Raw genomic sequence first — 23,325 nt, 5'->3', positions numbered from 1 at the left:
AAGGGATGGGGCTGAAAATCCATCCCTTTGCAGTTGACTTGACCAGTCTGTGAATCCTTGGCGGAGGAGGAGGAGGATGGTGGAGGAGGAGGAGGAAAAGAGGGGTCCCCCTTTCCCTCCCTGCTCCTCCAACAGCAGCAAAGAACTTGTGTGAAGTTGCCCGAGGGAGCCGGGCAGGAGGAGGCCGCCAGGCTACCTAAGCAGACCACCTCTTTCCACGGTGGCGAAGCCGAGCGTAATGAAAGGTAATTGGCCGGGCTGTTATCCATCTGCAGCCTACATCTTGCCTCCAAATGCCTCTAATTGAATTGCTGTAATTTTTTGCCCTTCCTAATGCACTGCCTCGGCGAGGGGAAATGGCCAGGGGGTGTGGGCGGCTCTCCAGGCTCCCCGGGGGGAAAGAGGCAAGCGGCTCCGGCGAGGCTCATAAATAGCGCGGATCGGGCAGGCTTGGGCACCACTCGGGCCACCACCACCCACCACCCCGCCTCCCCAGCGCTTGTTCCGCGCAGGCTCTTCTTCCTCCTCCTCCTCCTCCTCCCCCCCCCGCTCGCGGGATCCACGCAGGGATTGAGTGAGGAAGATTCCCATAGGAGATCAGCCAGCATCCCTGGGGGGCACTGTCCTACCGCTAGCTAGGATCCAACTCCACACATATCGGACACCACTTTGCACGGCAAGGTACTGTCCCGCTGCGTTCGTGACCTCATCCACCTTTCCCATCTTTGGCTACAACTTTTGACGCGCGTCTTTGAGTTCTCCTACCCGCCGTGCGCGCGTGTGTTTATATAAAATCTATACCGTATATAGAACATCGCTCGTTCCCCTTTACTTTCTTCCTCCTGGGATTATGGGGTGGTAAGAAGGGAAGGGGGTGTCTGAAACCCCCCAGCTGATAGGGGCAGGCAGGCAGGCAGGCAGAGGGGTTCAGTGCATTTTGGACTCCTTTCAGATGCAGAGGTGTACCTGTCTCCTGTTTGCCTCCTTGATCTTCTGCGCTGCCGTCTCAGAGACTTTCGGGCTGGTGTTATCCGTGAGTATTGTCGCTTTCTGCTTTCCATCTACAAGAATCATGTGTGAGTGGTGGGTGGGGGACAAATTTCACGGTAAATTTCAGAAGCGTGCTCTTGGATCAATGCAAGTGTGTTCACAAGGTCGTTTTTTCCTCCAGTATTGATGCAGTATGGCCACTCATTTATTCCGGAGAACCCAAACAGCCTTCTTCCAAATGATGGCATCCCTGTTTTCTCCCCAGGGTCATCCTGAGGTTTTTGAGTGATGGTGGTGTGTAGTGATTTTTGGAGTTTCCCTCACAATTATATAGTGTAATCCTTTCAGGTATGATGGATTGGTGGAATTCTGTTGTCTGGCATGACGATGTGCTTTGGGAATTTAGTAAAGCCCCTCTGCATTTCATGGTCACCTCTCCACAGTTTCCAGTTCTAAAATGTCATCCCTCTGCAATGGTTTTCCTACAGTGGTGGAACAAATTTCCCTCCCCATTTCAGGGGCAGGAAGGAAAGTGGGGAATAACAATTGTATTTTCCAAGAGTTGATCTTTTCCAGCTGGAGAGAAGCAAGTGATTTGTTGAAGAGCACAGGAATCCCAGAGAAAGTGGGGTAAATCTTTTGAACAGTTTAACAGCAAGGAGAATGTGAGGTGCTTCCTATTGAGACATTAATGTCAAACTGGGTGCAGTCCCAAGTTTACTTTTCTGGAAGGAAGTTCTTTTGAAATCGATGAAGCCAACTCCAGAGTGACCTGAAAGTACAAAGTATGAGGGACGAAACCCTGTAACATATCATTTATTTTACTTATTATTTTATTTTATTTTAGCTATATAGTAATTTATCCTTAAAATTCAATTATACTATTCAAACAACACCATAAATATTATATAGTTATACATGATAGATTATACTTACATTCAAGAAAACAGGTTTAAATATATATTATGAAACATGATCAATGTGTAATTTCCTGGGCTGGTGTTTCTGTCTTTTAAAAGAAAAACTGTGTGGCAGTAATAAGTGAAAAAATAATAATCTCACAATTTTTCCTTCTGTAAGGCTAAAGAGAAAAGGGGATGGACTATGAATAGTGCTGGTTATCTGCTTGGTCCACGTAAGTCCAAATGTTTTATATTATTTGAAGACAATCTGGAATAACAGAAAAGTAACATCCCGAGGTTTCTAAAGCTCATCGCATACTATACATGAGCATACATGCAATATCCCATACTAACTCTCCTTCCCAGCTTGTGGCGGGTGACAGCACTAAATCACTCAGTTAGTGCTCTCTCTGGTGTTTATTGTAACCTATTTACAGTGGAGTGCTTTGCAGAAATTATGACTATTATCAACGCCCTTGAATCATGAGAGTAAACCAATTTTATCTGAAAGCTCATCTTTCAGTTCTGAAGCCATGCCATTTACAGATAATATTAAATATACATACTAGTATCTCTAAATATGGTTATCAACTTTCCTGGAATAAATACGTCAAACTAATACCATGCTGGAAAACTGTATCTTCTGGTTTGGAGTCCACATCTTTCTACTTTCCTGTGCTTACTGCTGTTGAGAAGATGATGTATTTTGGAATGTCTACAAACAACTGGGGCCCAGTCCAGCAAATTAATGAAAGGGCATCTGCTTTGCATGCTGAAGGTTCCAGGTTCAGTCTCCAGCTAGGACTGGGAGAGAGCCCTGCCTGATTTTCTGATAAGTTGCAGCTAGCCATTGTAGACAATACGGAGCAAGAGGGGCTCATAATAGGACTCAAAGCAGCTCCCTATGTTCCTAAATCCCACTGAGTGTACTCGAATAGGACTTTACCTAGTTTATGCCCATGATAAGTGCTTTATGTAGATACTATACTTCAGCTTGGGGAAATAATTTTGTTATAACTGAGCTGTGTTTAATTAAGCAACTTTTTCAGAATGCAAGCTTCACACCTTTGCTGCTTCTTGGGTGTGTTCAATACACCTTTTCATAATTGCCCAATATGTTAGATTATAGCTCTCTGTCCATATGTTGTAGAAATAACTTTCAAGGCCATAAGAGGGGTGTCTTTACTTACAAGGGGTAAAGCATAATACAAGAGTTTTAAAAACAACGCCCAAATACCTCTACTAAGAATGTTTTATTTGTTTGTGTTGGCTTCAGATGAACAGTGACGGAAGAGGCTGTGCAGACAGCCAAATCTCCATTCCAAAGAAAGGAGATCTACTGATCAAAGTTCCGTTTTCTGTAAGGTTGGGTAATAGCCATAATCTGTTTCAGGTCGTATTGAACAGCTCCTCAAGGAAATGCCCCGTGCAAGGGGGAGAGAAGAGCCACCTGGGGAATGTAAGATGGCTTTTGGAGGTTATTCGTGTAAACTAACTGCAGTTTACTGTCAAATCAAACTAACTGACAACTCGCTACTTAAACCAAAGGAAGCAACAGTACAACTACATTTTCTAAATTGGACACAATGAGCCCAAGACTGCACCCAAATATGCTCAACTCTTTTAGTCAAGGCTTTTCAGGAAAGGACAAACAAGGGCTTTGAATCAGAGATGGTTCAGGAGACTCCTTTCAAATTCCTTGCTAATGGCTCAGTTCCATATTTGGCTGAAGGGACACATGAAGTCATTGGGACGTGTTATACCAATAGCTGCACCAACACCACATCATCATCTATGACACTGTGGTGGTGCAGTTGTTTGCCAGTGGTGCATTGGTTTACAGCTGGTGTGTCTGTTTAAGTGAAATGTTTCTTTCCATTCATTTGCTGTTAATCATCCCATCACAAAATGTCTTTCACATTCTTGTTCAAAGCTGAAATCTTTTTACCTGGTGTGGTGACGTCTATGAATCTCAGGCTACTCTAGTAAGCATTACAGAATGAATGAAACCTCTCTCATTTGTTAACAGATGCAATTGACAGAGTTTTTAATGACAAGCCTGGTCTAGCTGGTAAACGTGACATACAGCTTGAAGGAAATACAAAAGCAGGTAATGAAATGACCCCCTTCTAGTACTTACTGACAGGAGCGTACCCAGGATCAAAACGGGGGGGGGGGCAAGCCATAGTTGTTCAAGGGCGGGGCCAAGGCACGGGAGGGGAGGGGCCACAAAGTGGGAATGTGGGCGGGGCTACAGGGCCAGCGGGCCCGACGACTCTGCGGCGGCGGCTGCGGCTGCAGCCTCTAAATGAACCCCCTAAACTCTCTCACATGAAATCCCCCTGCTCTGAAGCAGGGCCGTCTCTAGGCCCGGGTCCGGTGGCATGGAGCGCCAGGGCGCCAGGCCACCAGGGGCGCCACTGCGCCCGCTGAGAGGCATGGCAGAGGCCGCCCCAGGCGCGCCTTTCAGCTGTTCAGCGGCTTCAGGCTGCTTTCTGGAGGTGCGTGGGCCTGGGGCCGCCTCCGCCGCGCGCAGGGGCGTCACAACAGGGGGCGGGCAGCACCCCCTGGCCCAGGGCCGGCCCTACGCCCAGGCTGGGTTGCGCAGGGCTCCGGCCCTCTAGGCGGCAGCCGTGCAGTGAGCTGTGTCCGCCGCGCCGGGAAATGGGGTGGGTGGGGGCACTAGAGGGATCCGTCACACCACGGCGCCAGGTATGCTTAAGACAGCCCTGCTCTGAAAACACCGCTCCCATCCATTTACGGCTAGCCACCCCCTGAAAAACCGCTTTGGGCCCCGCTTTCCCTCCTCCAGGTCCCCCTGAAGCCTTGCCAGTTCCCACCCTATATATCTGGGATGGGGAAGGAGCTCAGATGTCTGCTAGTCCTGGGGGGCCACCCCCCGTGGGAGGATACTGGGGACGCCCCGCCAAGCTGAGACCCTCAAAGAGGAAGAAGAAGCTGCCACCGCCGCCTCCCTATCGCGAGGGAGCAAAAGATGGGAAAGGTGGGGTGGCGCAGCGCAGGCGAGCCCCCCCCCAGCTGCGACCCTACGATGACGACGGCTCCCCCACCCTCAACGCCCCTCTCTCGGCAGGGGCAGCAAGGGAGAGCAGCTGGGGGGGGTGCATTGCAAAGAAGGAAACAGCAGCCAATGCCCGGAGAGGGCAATGCACGCAGGGGGAGTGGAGAGCTGTGCCGCCCCCCAAGGCAGCTCCTTTCCTTATTGCTGGGGGTGGGGGGCGGCGAGGAAGGGTCACTGCCGCTGGGCTACTCCTGCTGCTGTCAATCCGGTGCAAACGCCCCCACGCAGCTTCCTTGCAGCAGCCATGACCACCGCCCCCCATTCCTCCTTTGCGGGCTTCTGCCCACCGAGGCTGAACTGGCTCCTGTTGGTGCACTTCCTCTCCCGGTCCAGGAAGAGTCTCAGTAGCACCTCCTAACTCAGGGAGGGTAGGGGGGTGCGGAGGGGGGAATGGGGCGATTCCCAGCCTGCGGTGCCGACGATCGCAGTACAGCCTACCGGGAGGCAGAGTGCGGCAGCAGCTGCAACCAATGCAGGGAGCCGCGTCTCCTTCGCTTGCCAGCCCAGCAGAACTCTTAGGCAGGAGAGGTTGCCGCCCGGCAGGGCTTTCCATTGGGAGGCGTGAAGGCTTTAGTGGGCGGGAATTGGTGCAAATGTAGGCAGGGCGGGCTGAGAGGAGGAGCCGCCGCTGAGGAGCCGTGGCACCAGCAGCGTTTCCTCCCCCTCTCCCCTGTCAACAAGCGGGGCGCCTGCGCAGGGTATTTGCTTCCCTAGTCGGTGTCACGGTCCGGTCGGCGGGCGTCAGGACCAGAGGCAAGATGGTGGTGTAGAGGCAAGAACAGGTGCAGGGCTGAGGGTCCAGCAGCAGGCAGTCACAGGGTCAAGGAGCAAGGCAGAGGCGAAGGTCTGGGAGTCAAGGAGCAAGGCGTCGGCAAGGCGAAGGTCCAAGGAGCAAGGAGCACGGCGAAGGTTCAAGGAACAAGAAGCAAGGCGAAGGTACAAGGGTTGAGGATCAAGGCGTTGGCAAGGCAAGGGTCCACGGAGCAAGAATCAAGGCGTCGGCAAGGCAAGGGTCCATGGAGCAAGGATCAAGACGTCGGCAAGGCAAAGGTCCACGGAGCAAGGATCAAGGCGTCGGCAAGGCAAGGGCCCATGGAGCAAGAATCAGGAGGCCAGGTGCAACCAGGCAGGGATAGCGTTGCTGTGGCAAAGAGCTGAAGGGAAATGCTGGGCTTTTATCCCTCCCAGCTCCTGCCACCAGGTGCAGTGAGATCTCAAGTGGCCTCACCTGGGTGACTACTCCTTGCCTCTCCAGCACAAGCTGAGGTCTTCACCTGTGTGGCCACGCCTTGCTTCCCCAGCACAAGCTGAGGCAGGCCCCAGTCCTGCAAAGCCCTACAGGCCCCAGAGCCTGACTCCTGCCCATACTCCTGACAGTCGGGCCCGCGGTTTGGCCTTCTAGGGGGGGCAGCTGCACCCCCCTGCCCCATGCTGGGCACACCCATGCTTACTGAGGAGCGTATATCCCAGTGATATCTGAACAGCTGCCCAGCAAACATTCTTTGGCACATTTCTAGATTCTAAAGACAGCCTTTCTTCCAAACTTTTCCAGAGGGGCCTGGGCAGGATTTCAGGAGTCTAGAGGTTTCAGCAGCGCCAGACAATCAACTGGTATATGGATTGCATCACCCCTTTTTATTCTTAGTGCATTTGAAAATGAAATATTCTTTTTAAAAGATACTTTAACCTAGAGGAAAATCTTCTTTCTACTGGAAACTGAGTGCCACTGATTACAGAAGCTGGTTAACATAAGTAGATCTTTAACTAACATTGTCTCATCAGCCTGAGAGAGAAAAACAAACCCTTTATATCCTAATGTATATTATATTACTGCTAATATTTATCCCCTTCCCCACCTTAATTATTTTAAATGAACAGCAAATTTAGTAATACCTTACTAATATTTTCTAGGTATTTTTGGAAGACCACTGACTGATGACAATGTTATGCGTACAGTAATTGAATTTTTGACATACTTACACCTTAAAGGTTAGTAAACCTGTTTTCACTTCAAAACGTTTTGTAATATGAAAATTAACATAATCCTTACAGAGGGTTGTAACCCATATTCCATGAGCAGCATTCCACTCAAGCAACAGGATTCCCCTCCCTTTCCTTGTGTGCACCCCAGATCTGCTCCAAAGCCCCCACCCCACCCCAAGAATTTGCAGAAAATATTTGCAGAAAAATGTAAAGAAAATATTTAGGGGCAAAACCAAAGGGGACAAAAAGCTCCCAAAACTGACCAATGAGGAACTGGGTGTAAACAGAACACTAGGAGAGGAGGATGTTCAGGCAGTCATTATGGCCGGGAATGCCTTTGCTTAAGTTTGGTTGGTGTACCAACTGCATCCTTTCCTGGAAAAAGCAGATCCAGCTGCTGCTGGTTATTACCCACATAGCTTTGCATGGACATTTGAACCTGTCCACTCACTGCTTCCTCCATGTGCTGCCACTGGCAGAGGTGGGAACATGAGTAGAGCCCTGCATGATCAGGTCAAAGGCTCATCCTCTTCCCAAATGCCTACGGGAAGCCTGCAAGCAGGACACGAGTCTTAAGTTTCTCTCACTTTACCTTGTGAGAGAAAATTTTGCAGCTCAACTATGCACTGTGTGAAGAGGTACAGTGGTACCTCGGTTCTCAAATGTAATCCATTCTGGACGACCATTCGAGTTCCGAAACAATAGAAAACTAAGGCACAAAGGGCTGTCTGCAGATTCAGTTGAGAAAATTGAAAAACACACACCAGAAGCCTTTCGACTGCCAAGGCGCATTCAGAAATGGAAGCATCCACTTCCGGGTTTTTGGCATTTGGGTTCCGAAACGTTCATCAACGGAGACGTTTGAGAACCGAGGTACTGCTGTAGTTTCTTCTTTCTATCCTAACTCTTCCAACTTTCAGCTTCATTACATGGCCCTGAGTTCCAGTATTATGAGGCCTTGTTTCTCCACATCATTTCTTATACATCTCAGTTATGTGCCCCCTTTCTAGCTGCTTCTCTAAACCAGAAAACGCCCAAATGTTGTAACCTTTCCTTATGGGGCAGTTGCTCCATCCCATTGATCATCCTGGTTTGGTTGGACATGGAACAAGGCCTTCTTTTTGGAGTGTTCTAATTCTGGAACAAACAAAGCTGTTGTTTCTTACACACACTTTCTCAATACTGAATGGCTTCTTAATTATTATAGGAAAATTGCAGGTGAAATAAATGGGGTTTTGCATCTTTCCAGAATTTCTTTCGGCTTTTAGGCAGTGTGATTTTTTTTCCTACCAAGGGAGCTGTATAGGTAGAAAATTATTCATACAAGGAGAGAATAATAACAGCAAGATGAAAGGCAGGCACCATAATTGCAAATCGGATGGTAGTGCTTCTGTCAATGAAGGAACCTTTGAGTCAAAGCCACACAATGCTTTCTTGATAAGGGAAGAAAAGCACAATCATTGACAGGTGAAAATGTTCATGGATGACCAGCCTCATGCAACAGTGCAAGAAGAGAAGCATATTTAGAATTTGCCATGTATTTAAGCAAGGGAAGCTGTGGTCCTCCAGGTGTTGTTAGACTGCAACTCCCCTCAGTTCTAGCCAGCTTGGTCAATACGATGGAAATAACACTTTGAAAACAAACCGAATGTTAGCTGCCTCTATGTTAGAACATAGGTTTCCCACCACTGATTTGAACCCCAATACATGCCTATATCAAAATTACATCCATACATAATTACAAACAAATAATCAAATGAAACCATAAGAAATGAATAACGTATTGTTTTTATTTCTTTTCTGAGGCATTAAGTGAGTTCGAGTGCCTTGCCTTGTATCATAATTGCTTTGGAAGTGAACTGTAGTTTTAAAGATTTGTCTCTGAGCACTTATTGTTTCCTGTCTTTCACAAGCATACACTTTTAATTTTTATTTATTTTTCAGAAGCTGGGGTTTTCGATGACATACCTACAACAGTTTCTTCAGAAGAAACAAATCAGTCTTGAAAGAGAACATATTTATACTCTGTGTTATAAATTCCCAACATCTAATCAGAACTTTGAACAAAATATGGCATTGTATTCACCTTGTACGTTCTTCCTCATTGTCAATTTCTTTTTGTCTTTTCTTTCTTTGGTGATGTTACATTGGGGGAAAAAATCACTGATAACAAATTACTTTCGATAAATGACATAATAAAAAAATAGCAGCTGTTGCTTGTTTCACTTGTCCTAGAATACTTTGACGCTTCTGCATAAGGTTATAATCAAGGGGGCTTCAATCCTGGTTAGAGATCTCTTTCCTTTCAAAGGCTGATGGCGGCGATAGGGGAACTCACTCAGTGTGACCCAAAAGAAATCTCTTTTATTGTAAAAGGGTGGGGGGGATGTACACAGCAAAAGCAGCAAAAACTATTATTTCTAACAATGCAGGTTCTCTAGCTCTCTTCCCAAGACCCAGTGATGGAAATTGTTCCCACTCATAAAGCCATCATTCATAGCAACAGATAGATGCCTACAAGCTGCTCTGTCGTAACTGCTGTGCATCCATTGCAACAGGTACAACAAGATGCTGCACCAAGGGTTAAGTTATTTACTTCAAACCAAACATTAAAAACATTCTTAGATAAAAATAAATCCAAAATCTCCATTAAAAATGCACTGGTGGTGAAGACTGGTTATAATCCATTAGCAACTCTTCAATTTGGGATTTTAGAAGTTTGGATACAGTGATACAGAGAAAGACAAATTATTAAGCATGTTTACTTTCTTCCATAGTGAAGAAGACCAGTCGTTATAAAAGATACGTCATTATTTATTTTGTCAAAACAAAAAGTACGTTTAGAAATGCACGCAGCAGCATTAACTGAATATGTAAAAAACAATTTAATCCCTAGAGGACTCAGGATCCCTAAGGCACCTACTCTGTTTAAGAACAATAAGAGCAGGCACCCCCAAACTTCGGCCCTCCAGATGTTTTGGACTACAATCCCCATCATCTCTGACCACTGGTCCTGTTAGCTCGGGATCATGGGAGTTGTAGGCCAAAACATCTGGAGGACCGCAGTTTGGGGATACCTGAATAAGAGCTTTGTTGACAAATGGGTATCTATCTCACCGTTGATGAGGTGGATGAAGGTAATTGAACATCTTCCCTTTAGGAAGGATGCCGAGAGAGGGAGAGAGAGACTTGGATATACAATAAATTCAAGCAGGGAACCACAGCATAAAGGGAAGAGGCATATCCCATAAAATGGGCTTAGAAAAACTTGTGCAGTGACACAGAAACCACTCCCAGCCAGGTCTATTTCCACTGGACTTAAATGAAGCAACTGCGGGGTAGAGAAGCAAACAAAATAAATAGCAATGGCATTAACTTGGACTTCCGTAAGTTTAGCTTAACTGCATGACACTTTCCTACAGATGCCTTCTCACTTAGTGACAGCAGAGGGTAGTCTTGTACTGTAATAGAAATGTTTTCAAAGTTTCACTCATAGTTAAAATGCTGGGGCAGAAGGGATAGAAGTAAAGGGATAATCAGGCTCCTAGCCAGTATTGTGCGCATCCAGATGACTGTTCTAACCATGCAAATATGTTTGGGAGCAGAATGGAAAAGAGCAACTGGATAAAAGCAGGAGGAAAGTGGCCTGCTGGACTCAGAAAGCCTTTCGTCTGATCCATCAGGGCTTTTCTAGTGTTCTTACTTTTATTTATTTTTATTTGATTTTATGGGTCTTATATCCCATCCCTAATGACTGGCTATCAGGGTTGGGTCAGAGCAATTTAAAATACAATGATCAGTCAGCACAGAAAACAAAATACAATTTAAAAATCACAATCACCAACCCCTCTGTTAAATACTTCAGTCAGTATGGCCTTATGACCACAATCTTGGTCAGTGGTGAGAGCCCCCCCCCCAGCCAACCTCAAGGTCTGGCTGAGACTGTACAGCATTTAATAGTTTGTCCATTACTATAGAGTTTGTCACATTACTCTGTTGAGTTGAGCGAGTTATTTACTACTATTGTTTATTTAATTGTTTATTTAATAGTTTGTCCATTACTATAGAGTTTGTCACATTACTCTGTTGAGTGAGTTATTATTTACTACTATTGTTTATAGTTTGTATGCAACACAGTGCAAATGGAGGGTTCCACTTGCACCAAGGGACATTCCCTTCTTCACCTCTCCCGTAGGCTCCCAAAATCTGCTCCATGGGCAGTGGTGGAGGAAGGGGTGCGGTGGAGGAGGTCTGCCCCGGGTGTCATCCCTGAGGGGGTGAAAACACCGCACTGCCCCCCTGGGACGCTTGCCACAGGCAGCAACCCCCTGGGACGCTCACCACTCGCCGCGGCGGGCAGCACCCCTGAGGGTGACTAGCCCCACCCCCAGGTGCACAGCATGTGTGCTGCTCCGGGTGATGGAGCAGCTAGCTCCATCTCTGTCTATGGGGTCCCTCAACCCTTTGGAGATTTTGAGGTTGCATGGTGGGCTGCAGCAGAGAGGAAGGAGGAAGAAAGTTCTGCTGCACAAGAAAAATTCTGCAGCATGAGTGTGACGGCAGCAATGGATGCAACTCTGCAAATGTGTATTCTGTTTCACACAAAATAAAAAAATTCCTTCAGTAGCACCTTAAAGACCAACTAAGTTTATATTTTGGTATGAGCTTTCGTGTGCATGCACACTTCTTCAGATACACTAGAAACAGAAGTGTCAGACCCTATATATATACAGAGGGTGGTGGGGGTGGGTGGGAATGGGAGATGGGCTGATGGGAGTGGTAAACCTGTAGATGGGTGTTAATGGCTGCTGATGGCTGCAATTAGTCCTGGGCTGAGGTGCTAAAGAAAGCTTGATCATGCATAATGAGATAAGAATCCGATACTGTATCTCTATTCATCCCAGGTGCTTCCATGGTTTTAATTCTGTTTCATACAGAATTGACACAGTACAAACTAAGGTAAAAGTTCAAGCTGAAAACAAAAAAAAATCTGACCTAAGAACATAGTAAGCAGCAAAACAAACAGCAGTTATTATGGGTGACATGTTGGTTTTAAATGGAGAATTCAAGGTTTTAAAGATGTAACTACATTTATAATGTTGGGAGCTACCCAGAGTGGCTGGGGCAACCCAGTCAGATGGGTGGCATTCCAATAATAAAATTATGATGATGATGATGATTTTATATTATATTTTAAATGGATAATATATATTGCATTTCTACTTTTATTTATTTATTATTTATTACATTTATACCCCACCTTTTTTCTACAAGGAATCAAGGAGGCATACATGATTATCTCCATACTCATTAATCCCCAACAACAACCCTGCGAGGTAGGTAAGGCTGAGAGTGAGTGACTGGTCTAAGGTCACCCATGGCTGAGTGGGAATTTGAAACTAGTCTCCCATGTCCTGGCCCAATACTCTAGCAGTGCCATCACACTGGCTCTGAGGAAGAGTAATTGGATTCATAACACACAGCTGAGTCTTAACAAACATACTCCTGTGTACGGTACCTATGAGAAGGTACCTCTGTGTTCCTTCTCCTCTTTGTTTTTTCATTCACTGGCCTAGCCACATGTTACCTTCAAGATGAGGGTAACAGCTTCAGAAGGGCACATAATCTAATCATACTAAAGCAGCTTTGAAGATAATGCTCCAAGAAGCAGCAGCAGTTATCCTGATGCCAATTTGAATGTACAGTGGTACCTCTGGTTACAAACACCTCGGGTTACAAACACTTCAGGGTACAGACTCTGCTAACCCGAAAGTAGTACCTCGGGTTAAGAACTTTACCTCAGGATGAAAACAGAAATTGTGCGGTGGTGGCGGTGGCAGCAGAGCGGTGGGAGGCCCCATTAGCTAAAGAGTTACCTCAGGTTACGAACGGACCTCTGGAATGAATTAAGTTTGTAACCAGAGGTACCACTGTACATCAATCCAATGAGAGACGATACGCCTCAGTTCCGGTGTATCCACCTCTGATGGAAAGTCATTAAATAGCTGACTGATAACATTGTCCCACAGGCCTATTAAAGGAAAGGGCACATCGCAACTGACAGCTTCAGAAAAAAGGAAGGGAATTTGGAGCATCTGGTGAACTTGGCTTTTAATTTTTCAAAGAAAGTAATAATATGGTACGCACGTAATTCAGTTTTCAATTTTAATAGACGGATAGGAAAGGGGGGGGGGCTTGCTTCTTCCTTTTGTTGTCTGTTTGTTAGAGATAACAAAGCACTTATGCACAAATGTACTCCCAGTCATATCAGAAAATGTATTACAAGATACTAGGAGCTAGGACTAATGCATTACCAAATAAATTACAGCATATTGACGGGGAGAGTAATTCTTCTTTATCCCATTTCCTAATGAAAGAGCAAGGAGAAATTGAATTAAAAGGGAACAAACTGGAAGTAGAAGAATATACTACAAAGAGGAGTTGCAATCAGTTCCTTCAAAATCCAGTGCTTAAGAAAAACTGAATGGCAAGCCTCAAGTCTCAGGATGTATTGCCTGCATTTTTAATGGGAATGGACAAATAAGTTGGGTGGGTATATAAATACCTAAAAATAGGAGTACTTGTTCTCTGGAAGTGCATTCAATTTATGGAGATCAAACACAGCTACTATTCCTCTCCAAGGCAGAGCTCAAGGAAGCCTGCTTCTGCAGTCAGGAAATAGAACTGGCTGTGCCTGGTGCTGATTGGCTGAGGTAGAAAGCTGTCTTCTACTGAGTCAGACCCCTGGTCCGCCTTGCTCAGTATTGTCTGCACCAGCCTTTCTCAACCTTACGTTCCCAGATGTTCTTGAACTACAGGTCCAATCATCTCTGACCAATGGTCATGCTGGCTAGGAATGATGGAAATTGTAGCTCAACAACATCTAGGCACCCAAGGTTGAGAAAGACTGGTCTACCATTGACTGGCTGTGGTTTTTCAGTGTCTCAGTCAGCAGCCTTTGCTAGCTCTAACTGGAGATGTTGGGGACGTAACCAAGGACCATTTGCATGCAGAGCACCTGCCCTGCCACTGTGCACTAGCCCTTTTCCTTCTTTTATATACACCATACAAAACATTTTTTTGATTGGAGACAAATTGATTAAAATAAGAATACAGCAACACAAGTGGTACAGCAATAAAACTGCTAGCACATTTGCAAAGCTAAGCAGGATCCAGTATGGTTTCAAACTGGATGGGGAAGCTGCATGTTGAGATTCAGGAAGGTTGAATTAGAAGACCCCTGGGGTCCCGTCCAACTCTACAATTTTATGATTCTACGGCACTAAATGAACTTGTAATTGCATAAAGGATTACACAGCCCTTCAAGCAATTTTTTAAAAAGGCAGGTAGCCCACCTGAGTGCAAGACAGGAGTGCCTGGCGTGCTATGGTCCATGGGGTCACGAAGAGTCGGACACGACTAAACGACTAAACAACAACAACAACAGCCCACCTGAAGCACGCAGGAAAGGCCAGCACTGATGACTATGAAGCAGAGGCAAGGATGTCTGTTGAAGGCAGGGAAAAGCTAAGCTCATCCTGTTGGGGAAAAAGAAAAGAGGCTGCACTGAATCCTGTTTGTAGGTGCAGCTATTTAAGAAAGGGGGAGATATAGGATGCAAAGGCAAACTTGCCCAACTCTCAGTATCTGAAACATAGTGCAATCTGAAACACAGCCCTCCTTTGAAATTTGCACTTCTCCAAATTTTGCAATGCCGTTCTCTAGCTAGGCAAGGTGCACAAATGCACAAACTAAGGTAAAGTGTGTATAAAAATGCATATATTAGGTCTGCATATTAGGTAATGATGTTATGCCACATCAAAAAAAGTAAAGTCTATTGAAGGAAATAACTTGCATTTATCTAGATTTACCACAGTGTTTCCACTTATCATTGCGGGATAATTTGACAGTCACTGAGGACCAAAGTACCACACTTTAGAAATGAGACTGCACTGAAAATGCTGGAGACATTTGCAAATAGTCTTTTAAAAGAGTCAGGCTGTCCTGCAGGAAGCAAACTACTCTGGGTCAGCTAGATCTGTGTGAGCTAGCCCTACTTCAGATGTAAATACAAAGGGCATATTTTAGATGTTGTAGTTTATAAATTACTTTACAAACGGGTATACTGTACAGGTGGAAATGGCAAGATATATTTTCATCTTAAAAGAGTCACAAAGGTGCAATGTCATATTTGGTGCTCCACTGTGGCTTGATTGCTCCCATCTTGGTCCTTTAAACTATTACTGGGAGTTGGAGACTCCCTTAAATAGTGTTCAATGCAACAAGGGGCTATAGCTGGGCTGGGGGGTGGGGGACAACCATGGGTGCTTCCAGACCCTGATTTGCTTGTGGGGAGATTCCGCAACATTGGCCATTAAATAAGCACTCATTCTGATTTGTTTGTAGGGAGGTTAAATGATGCCTCAAACAAGGGTTTCTCCACACTTTCCAGTGCATTTGCCTTGTTGAAATGAGCAGGATCAAAGCTTGCACAACAAACCGCCTTATATTCTTCTTGTATACAGTCTTGGAAGTCAAACAGAATCCATTCCAGAAGTCTGTTCGACTTCCGAAATGTACGAAAACCAAAGTGCAGATTCTGACTAGCTGCAGGAAGCTTCCCAAAACCGTTTGAAAACTGGAACACTCACTTTCGGGTATTGATGTTTGGGAGCCAATTTGTTTGGGAGCCATGGCGTTTGAGATCCAAGGTGCAACTGTACTTGCAAATGAAGCAAACAATAGAAAGGTGGCTTTATAAAGGGATTGGGTAAATTCATGGTGGATAAGGCTACCCAGGGCTACCTCCACTGCAGAGACAGAGCACTAATGGCTAGGGAACAGGAGGAATGGGGCAGAGTGCTGTTGCCACCATGTTGTCGCTTGAGAGCTTCTTAGACATCTGATTGGCCACTGTAGAAACAGAATGCAGGCCTGGATAGGCCTTTGGTCTGATGCAGAAAGGCTCCTCTCACATTCTTAAAGACACTGTAAGGCTATGCACACATAACTGCCTTAAAATGGAGGAAGGCATACCCTCCGGTCACACCTTGTATGTTGGCGGGTATTGAAAGGTCATTGACTGACTGAATGGCCGGGGGTTCACTGTTCAAATTCCATTCTAATCATTGAAGACTATGCGATCCCAAAAGGGTGGAATGTTTCATTGAAACAGCAACAAATTTCCCCAAAAGATTGATATTGAAAAAGGAGCCTTGAGAAATTGTTTCATCTTCTTATAGCAGTGACAGCACAATTGCTCAATAAAATTCTGGTCTCCCCACAAACAGTTGAGTGTGAAAAGGAGCTGAAAATGAAATGAATGCAATCTAAGTGCAATAAATGTGTAGTTTTTGAAGCTAAATTGGAGCTGTCTTCTGTGATCAGAAACAGAATTACTAACTTATGAGTCTTTGGGGGGAAGAAGGAATTCATCACTCTAACCCAAGGGAAAGTGATAAGTAGGTGAGTGTCCTGTACAGTCCCTGGAGAAGATATATTTGAGGAGTACACATGAACTGGTTTTACTTCCTATGGGAGTTGGGTGTATTATTTTTCTGCAGACGGTAAACATGAATGGAACAAACATGGATTGTTTTTATATTTTGCTGCAAGCCGCCCAGTGTGATTGGGGAAAACCCAGCTAGACGGGCAGGGTAGAAATAACAAATTTATTAGCATTATTATTAACAAAGAATGCCTTCTTATCAACCGATCAGCAGTGGTGTAGCAAAGGAGGGACAATCAAGGACAAAGTACCACCATGTATTTCACAACAGGATTGATGATATCATCTTCCTTTGTCCATTTTACATTAGGCAAGTCCAGGAATTCCTCTGCAGTTTGTATTTCTTTCTTCACACCCCAAATAAACAAAATCATATCATTTATTAATTTCTAGGGTTTAGGGGGGTCCTCCCCAAATCTATAACAACATAATGCAACAACAATGGATTGGAATCTACCATATTACATTTTCTCCACTTTTCCAATAAGCTCAGCAGAGCTCCCCTCCCAGCCTTGTCCGTTAAATTGTAGGTGAAAATTGTAAGCAAGAAAGAGTTAAAGCGCCTTGCTGGATGAGAGAGGCTTTATCCAGCTAATTCACACTCAATTTATGCAAGTCATCTCACAGCTGTTTCTGTCTTGGCGTAATGGATATACCAGTTTACAACACAGAGACATCTGGTTCCCAGAGCACTTGCATCATTTCCCCTCTTTTAATTTAATAGCTGAACATTTAAAAAGCCATTCGAAAATCTTCTTTTTTATTACCAGTAGTACTAGAGAGACAGATCTGTTAAATGGTAACCAAGGGCAAGGTGCTGAAATATGCTGTTGGTTTCTAATGGGTTTATGCACTGATTAATTAATCAATGATTAATTTTACATGTTACCAAATCTCATATAGATTATTGTTGTTGTTATATTTATTAGTCGCTTTTTTGCCACAGGCAATTCAAAGCAACTTACCAGAAAATAGGAAACACGCACATATATATTTAAACCAGGAAATATAGATGCCTATTTAAGATACCAGAAAGATATGGAGGTCTCGTATACCCCAGGTAGTGTGGTTGCTGACCTTGAGCCAGACATCTTGGAGAGTGAAGTCTTGGAGAGTGTAGTCAAATGGGACTTAGAAAGCACTACTAATAACAAGGCCAGTGGAAGTGATGATATTCCAGCTGAACTATTTAAAATTTTAAAAGATGATGCTGTTAAGGTGCTATACTCAATATGCCAGCAAGTTTGGAAAACTCAGCAATGGCCAGAGGATTGGAGAAGATCAGTCTATATCCCAATCCCAAAGAAGGGCAGCGCCAAAGAATGCTCCAACTACCGCACAATTGCACTCATTTCACATGCTAGCAAGGTTATGCTCAAAATTCTACAAGGCAGGCTTCAGAAGTGCAAGCTGGATTTCGAAGGGGTAGAGGAACCAGAGACCAAATAGCAAACATGCGCTGGATTATGGAGAAAGCTAGAGAGTTCCAGAAAGACATCTACTTCTGCTTCATTGACTATGCAAAAGCCTTTGACTGTGTCAATCACAGCAAACTATGGCAAGTTCTTAAAGAAATGGGAGTGCCTGATCACCTCATCTGTCTCCTGAGAAATCTTTATGTGGGACAAGAAGCTACAGTTAGAACTGGATATGGAACAACTGATTGGTTCAAAATTGGGAAAGGAGTACAACAAGGTTGTATATTGTCTCCCTGCTTATTTAACTTATATGCAGAATTCATCATGCGAAAGGCTGGACTAGATGAATCCCAAGCCAGAATTAAGATTGCCGGAAGAAATATCAACAACCTCAGATATGCAGATGACACAACCTTGATGGCAGAAAGTGAGGAGGAATTAAAGAACCTTTTAATGAGGGTGAAAGAGGAGAGCACAAAATATGGTCTGAAGCTCAACATCAAAAAAACCAAGATCATAGACACCTCCTGGCAAATAGAAGGGGAAGAAATGGAGGCAGTGAGAGATTTTACTTTCCTGGGCTCCTTGATCACTGCAGATGGTGACAGCAGTCACGAAATTAAAAGACAACTGCTTCTTGGGAGAAAAGCAATGACAAACCTAGACAACATCTTAAAAAGCAGAGACATCACCTTGCCAACAAAGGTCCGTATAGTTAAAGCTATGGTTTTCCCAGTAGTGATGTATGGAAGTGAGAGCTGGACCATAAAGAAGGCTGATCGCCGAAGAATTGATGCTTTTGAATTATGGTGCTGGAGGAGACTCTTGAGAGTCCCATGGACTGCAAGAAGATCAAACCTATCCATTCTGAAGGAAATCAGCCCTGAGTGCTCACTGGAAGGACAGATCCTGAAGCTGAGGCTCCAATACTTTGGCCACCTCATGAGAAGAGAAGACTCCCTGGAAAAGACCCTGATTTTGGGAAAGATGGAGGGCACAAGGAGAAGGGGACGACAGAGGACGAGATGGCTGGACAGTGTTCTTGAAGCTACGAACATGAGTTTGGCCAAACTGCGGGAGGCAGTGGAAGACAGGAGTGCCTGGCGTGCTCTGGTCCATGGGGTCATGAAGAGTCAGACATGACTAAACGACTAAACAACAACAACAAATTTAAGATACAGTATTGAAGAAAGTGTAAAATAACTTACAACTAAACAAAGCTATAGATAGAAAGGCCACCATCATTTCACAAACCAGTGCTATTTTTCTAGATAAAGAGGTGCCAGAACTCACCATGAACGCCTTCCTTGTTCTCTTATAATGCAATGACTCCCACCTGAGAGGTGGTGGAACTGAGTTCTAGTGAGTTCTGGCTGGGGGAAAAGCCCCGATTACAACTAAAATAACTTCAAAGAATAAACAGGCATGCTAACTCTCAGTCCCACTGATCACGATTTGCTCTCACAAAATTGATTCCTTGATTGATCAGCTAAGAGTAAGATTCTTACCCCCCCCCCGATGTTGATAGTGGTGTGGTGTTAGATAAGTGGTCTGTGTTTCATAAGCATACAGTAAGATTTGTAATGAAGAATATCTTAGATGACATGGAGTCATACAGAAGAGTTCCCTACTAGGCTTTGCCACAGTGGAAGTCCTGAGCTTCACCCTGGAGGGTTGTAAGTTTTTCCACAGCCAGGGCCGTCTCAAGCATGTCGGGTGCCCGGGCGCCGTGGTGTGGAGATCGCTCCGGCGGCCCCGCCCTGGTGGGCGGGCACAGCGCACAGCACGGCTTCGGCGTGCAGCGCCCCCTGCTGGCCCAGTGCCCTAGTGCCCCGCGCCACACAGCCTACCCCTAGAGCCAGCCCTGACCACAGAGAGCTCTCACGCTGGCACTAGCACTAGCTAGCAGAAAGCCGCCAAATGGGATGCTTGGTGTACCAGGGGCTTTGTATCCACTGGAGCTAGAGCCCTGCAGCATATTTCAGGGACCCAATTCTTAGACCTCTCAGCTATGCAACAATAACAAACAACATCAAAACTGACCACTTTCTGCCCTAGTCACTCTGTGCTGCCTAGCCTCTCAATAGAATTGCTCTGCCTAGATTTAAATCTTGCTTCCTAAATAAAAAGTAGACTCAAACAGAAAAAAATTATGTGAACAAATCTTAAGTCAAATATTCCAAGTCAGAATGCACATCAACTGTCCAATGCCTAAAAGGTAAGGTGACAACCTGTTGAACAGACATCTCTTTATAAGTGTACATGAAGTATGACTGCTTGTAAAATTCTGCCCATTTTTCACTCAATGATTTAATGCATTATTACTCATTTGTGCAGTGATTAGCATCTTAATTACTGAGCTCCGGATAATAACTCTCTCAAAATGAAAATGAAATTGAACATGCAGAATAAAACAAGCCATTTGGTTAAGAACAAAGCCAACAAGCCAGGACTACAATTTATGTAATTATTGGAAGAAGAAAGAAAGATGAACAGCATTAACACCAATATGTCACCATAACATCAGCATTACTTCAACGGAACAGATGGACTGAGATTCACAAATTAATGCCTTGAACAGTGGTCATTTTGATATGAGCTTATTAGGCAACAACAAATACTACTGACAGATTTTTAAAAGTAGAAAAAGAATGCAGAGGAAACCAATTTTGAATGTATTCATCATATGTATTCTTCCACCTCAGGGAAGTAATAATTTTATACATATATAATAACATTACAGAATGGGAGTTGGCATAAGCCCGTGGACAACATTGATAAAGTATGCTTTATTGATACAGTACAGCACAATGAAAAGAATGTAATAACAAAAGTCCTAAACGCTGCAACCTTTATTTCCTAGGAAGAGTCACTCCATCCCCTTGATCATTTTGGTTGCCCTTTTCTGAACCTTTTCCAAGTCTACAATATCCTTTTTGAGATGAGGCAACCAGAACTGCACACAGTCCTCCAAATGTGGCCGCACTATAGATTTGTATAATACCATTATGATATTGGCAGGTTTATTTTCAATTCAAGAAGAACCCTAAACAAATAACCAACACGATTGGAAAGGTGAACAGAACAAGGTTTTTACAATCACAGCATAAGAGATCCTTATCAGAATGTGTGTTGGCTTTAGCTGTGTGGGTCTGCATTTTTTGGAATCCTGATGACAAAGGGGGATATTTGATAAAATTAAACTGAACTAGAAGCGGAGAAAAGACATAATAAGACAGTAACTGACTATTTAAATCTAGGCACATATCCGAGAAAACGTGTACAGCAACTGCATGGACTGCATTACAGGATTTGCAACATCAATGCTAGGCTACTTATTGTGCTGCATGGTGAGCATTTTTACAAAGTAAGGCTACTGAGTAATTCAGAGCCATACCATAACTCAGACAATGATCTAATGACAGGTGACCTCAAGTTCACATCCTCTACTAGAAGTGGTATTTGTGAATGTGATGTATTTTCTTCTTCACTGTTGCTTCAGAATTGCCCCTCCTCCTTAACACCTGAATATGGACTCTGACAGACGTCCTCTCCCAAGGAGGGCTTAGACTTTCCAAGCTTACTTTCTAAGTAAGATGTGTTCACAGTGCTGGACCACTCAGAGGACCGCTCTGCATGTTCAGACTTGTGCCAAGGCTCTGAACAGGCAGAGTGATTCTGCACAAAGGAAACAAGGTGTTGCCATCGCTGCACAGAAGGGGCAATGCAGCTGAGAAGGCTCTCTTGCCCTTCATCATCCACCTAACTTCTGCAGATGGAGACAGCTGGAGAAGGGCTTCCATTGACAAAGGAAGTACACAGCAAGAAGCTAGTCCTTCAGCTCCCTCGGTCCAAAAGCATGTAGGGTTTCAAGGGCAAGCAACTTGAATTGTGCCTCGAAACAGGCCAGCAACCGGTGGAATTGCCCAGCCTCAAGGTCTGGTTGTGAGCCGCCATAGCAATAACTCTCTCTCAGTTGCTGCATTAGTGAGATACGCTGATATTTAAGTCATGGAAGCATTGTGAAATCTGAGGTATCAACCAAAGAAGAGTTAGACTACCAATAGAATATAAACAATAACATTCCACTACCAAACAATATTTACATGCATGCCAGTGTTAGTTTAACCATATTCATGGACGTATTTAGATTATGTTTCACCAGCTTTTCAGTGTCATGGATCATCCTGGGCTCCTAAGAGCTGGGGGCCTAGGAGTCAAGACTTATGAAAGTGCCTCAGGATAGCTCTTATTTATAAGAGAAACATATAATGCAGCAAAATGTTCCTAAACTGATGATGTAAGGATAATCTTCAACTGCTGAATGGAGAGCCTAAAAAGAGTAAACTAAGAGGAAGCCCATTAACAAAAAAAAGTAGCTTTCCTCCAACCATATATTAATTATTGCAGAAAAATGAATGAAGGCCTGAGAAAATGTGTGAAGTACCAAGTAGAAATGCTTGACATTTAGTCACCTTTTGTCTTGTATTTTGTTCCCCGTGTGTACAGATTGTTTCTGGATCTCGTGGGAACAACTATCATTAGCTACCCTTTTGTCAAGGAGTCTCTGACACTAATTTGCTGCTTTGATTCTGGGGGAAGGCAAATTACGGTATATATCTAATTTCCACATATCAAACTTGGCGTAAACCCTTCCCTGGAAAACAAAGGCTTTTTTTTTTAGGGGCGGGAGAGAAACAACCCCAAGCAAAACATCTATGATCAGCTGGACTTGCGTATTTTATCATCATCAGCTATTTAAAAGTAAGAATGCCAAACCCAAACCTTTGATCACATTTCGGTGACAGAAGCAAGTGACAAAAGACCTGCCATCATGGTAAGCAACTTACTATGTCTCTTTTATGCTTTTAAATATTTGCTACAGTGGGTTTTATTCTGAATAATCAAAGAAAAATATATACTGTTTTTCTTGCAGAAAGTTAAAACAGCATTAGTTTGTGCTTTTATCATCATGATGGTCTTTTTCGTAGTTGAATCATCCCACACCCCAAAGGTAAAGGTTTTAGTTAAAATATCCTCCAAACTCTGCAGCAGTATATGACAAGTTTCCAGTGAATTGTGGCTACTTTCTCTTTTCAGGGTAATCCAATAGCAAGAAACTGGGGTCCACAATCAATGCTGTATCTCAAGGGAAGATGTAAGTTTGGTGTCTCATTTTCAAAAAAATGAAAATAAAAACATTGGTTTCAGTTATAAAATCATTTATTGGCTGTTTTTAATACTATATTGAATTTAAAAATGTTTGATGCAGAGTGAAATCTCAAATAAAAAAAGTTTAGTTGGGCATTAGTTTGAAATACTTAGGAGGAAAATTGCCTACCACAACCACCACAAAATTAATGATTTATTCCAGTTAAAAGGCTGTAAGAAGCTTGCTGATTGATTTTTTTAAAAGCAACAATAAACTGGTTCCCAGTGGGG

General features: G+C 44.2%; 1 protein-coding gene across 2 annotated transcripts; it reads left to right on the top strand.

Moving 5' to 3' along the window:
* Positions 1–456: 456 nt before the first annotated feature.
* Positions 457–9,178, top strand: GAL (galanin and GMAP prepropeptide). Of its 2 annotated transcripts, XM_088656738.1 has the most exons (7): positions 552–681; positions 953–1,033; positions 2,071–2,125; positions 3,286–3,351; positions 3,922–4,002; positions 6,886–6,963; positions 8,902–9,178. In XM_088656738.1, the coding sequence occupies exons 2-7, from the start codon at positions 953–955 to the stop codon at positions 8,961–8,963; spliced, it is 423 nt and encodes a 140-aa protein (XP_088512864.1). In that variant the 5' UTR covers positions 552–681; the 3' UTR covers positions 8,964–9,178. The 2 variants fall into 2 exon arrangements, with proteins under 2 accessions (XP_034980491.1, XP_088512864.1); XM_035124600.3 differs by lacking the exon at positions 3,286–3,351 and having other exon boundaries at positions 457–681.
* Positions 9,179–23,325: the final 14,147 nt, after the last annotated feature.

The sequence above is a fragment of the Zootoca vivipara genome, chromosome 1 (genome assembly GCF_965207765.1).
Source record: "Zootoca vivipara chromosome 1, rZooViv2.hap1.1, whole genome shotgun sequence".
Classification (NCBI taxonomy): domain Eukaryota; kingdom Metazoa; phylum Chordata; class Lepidosauria; order Squamata; family Lacertidae; genus Zootoca; species Zootoca vivipara.
This window is presented reverse-complemented; position numbering and strand designations above follow the sequence as displayed.

Bases quoted from the DNA above. Each gene is read 5' to 3' on its own strand.
- GAL (XM_088656738.1), top strand. From the start codon at position 953: ATGCAGAGGTGTACCTGTCTCCTGTTTGCCTCCTTGATCTTCTGCGCT. The intron at 4,003-6,885 runs GTAATGAAATGA...AATATTTTCTAG, and splicing joins TGAAGGAAATACAAAAGCAG to GTATTTTTGGAAGACCACTG. The intron at 6,964-8,901 runs GTTAGTAAACCT...TTTATTTTTCAG, and splicing joins GACATACTTACACCTTAAAG to AAGCTGGGGTTTTCGATGAC.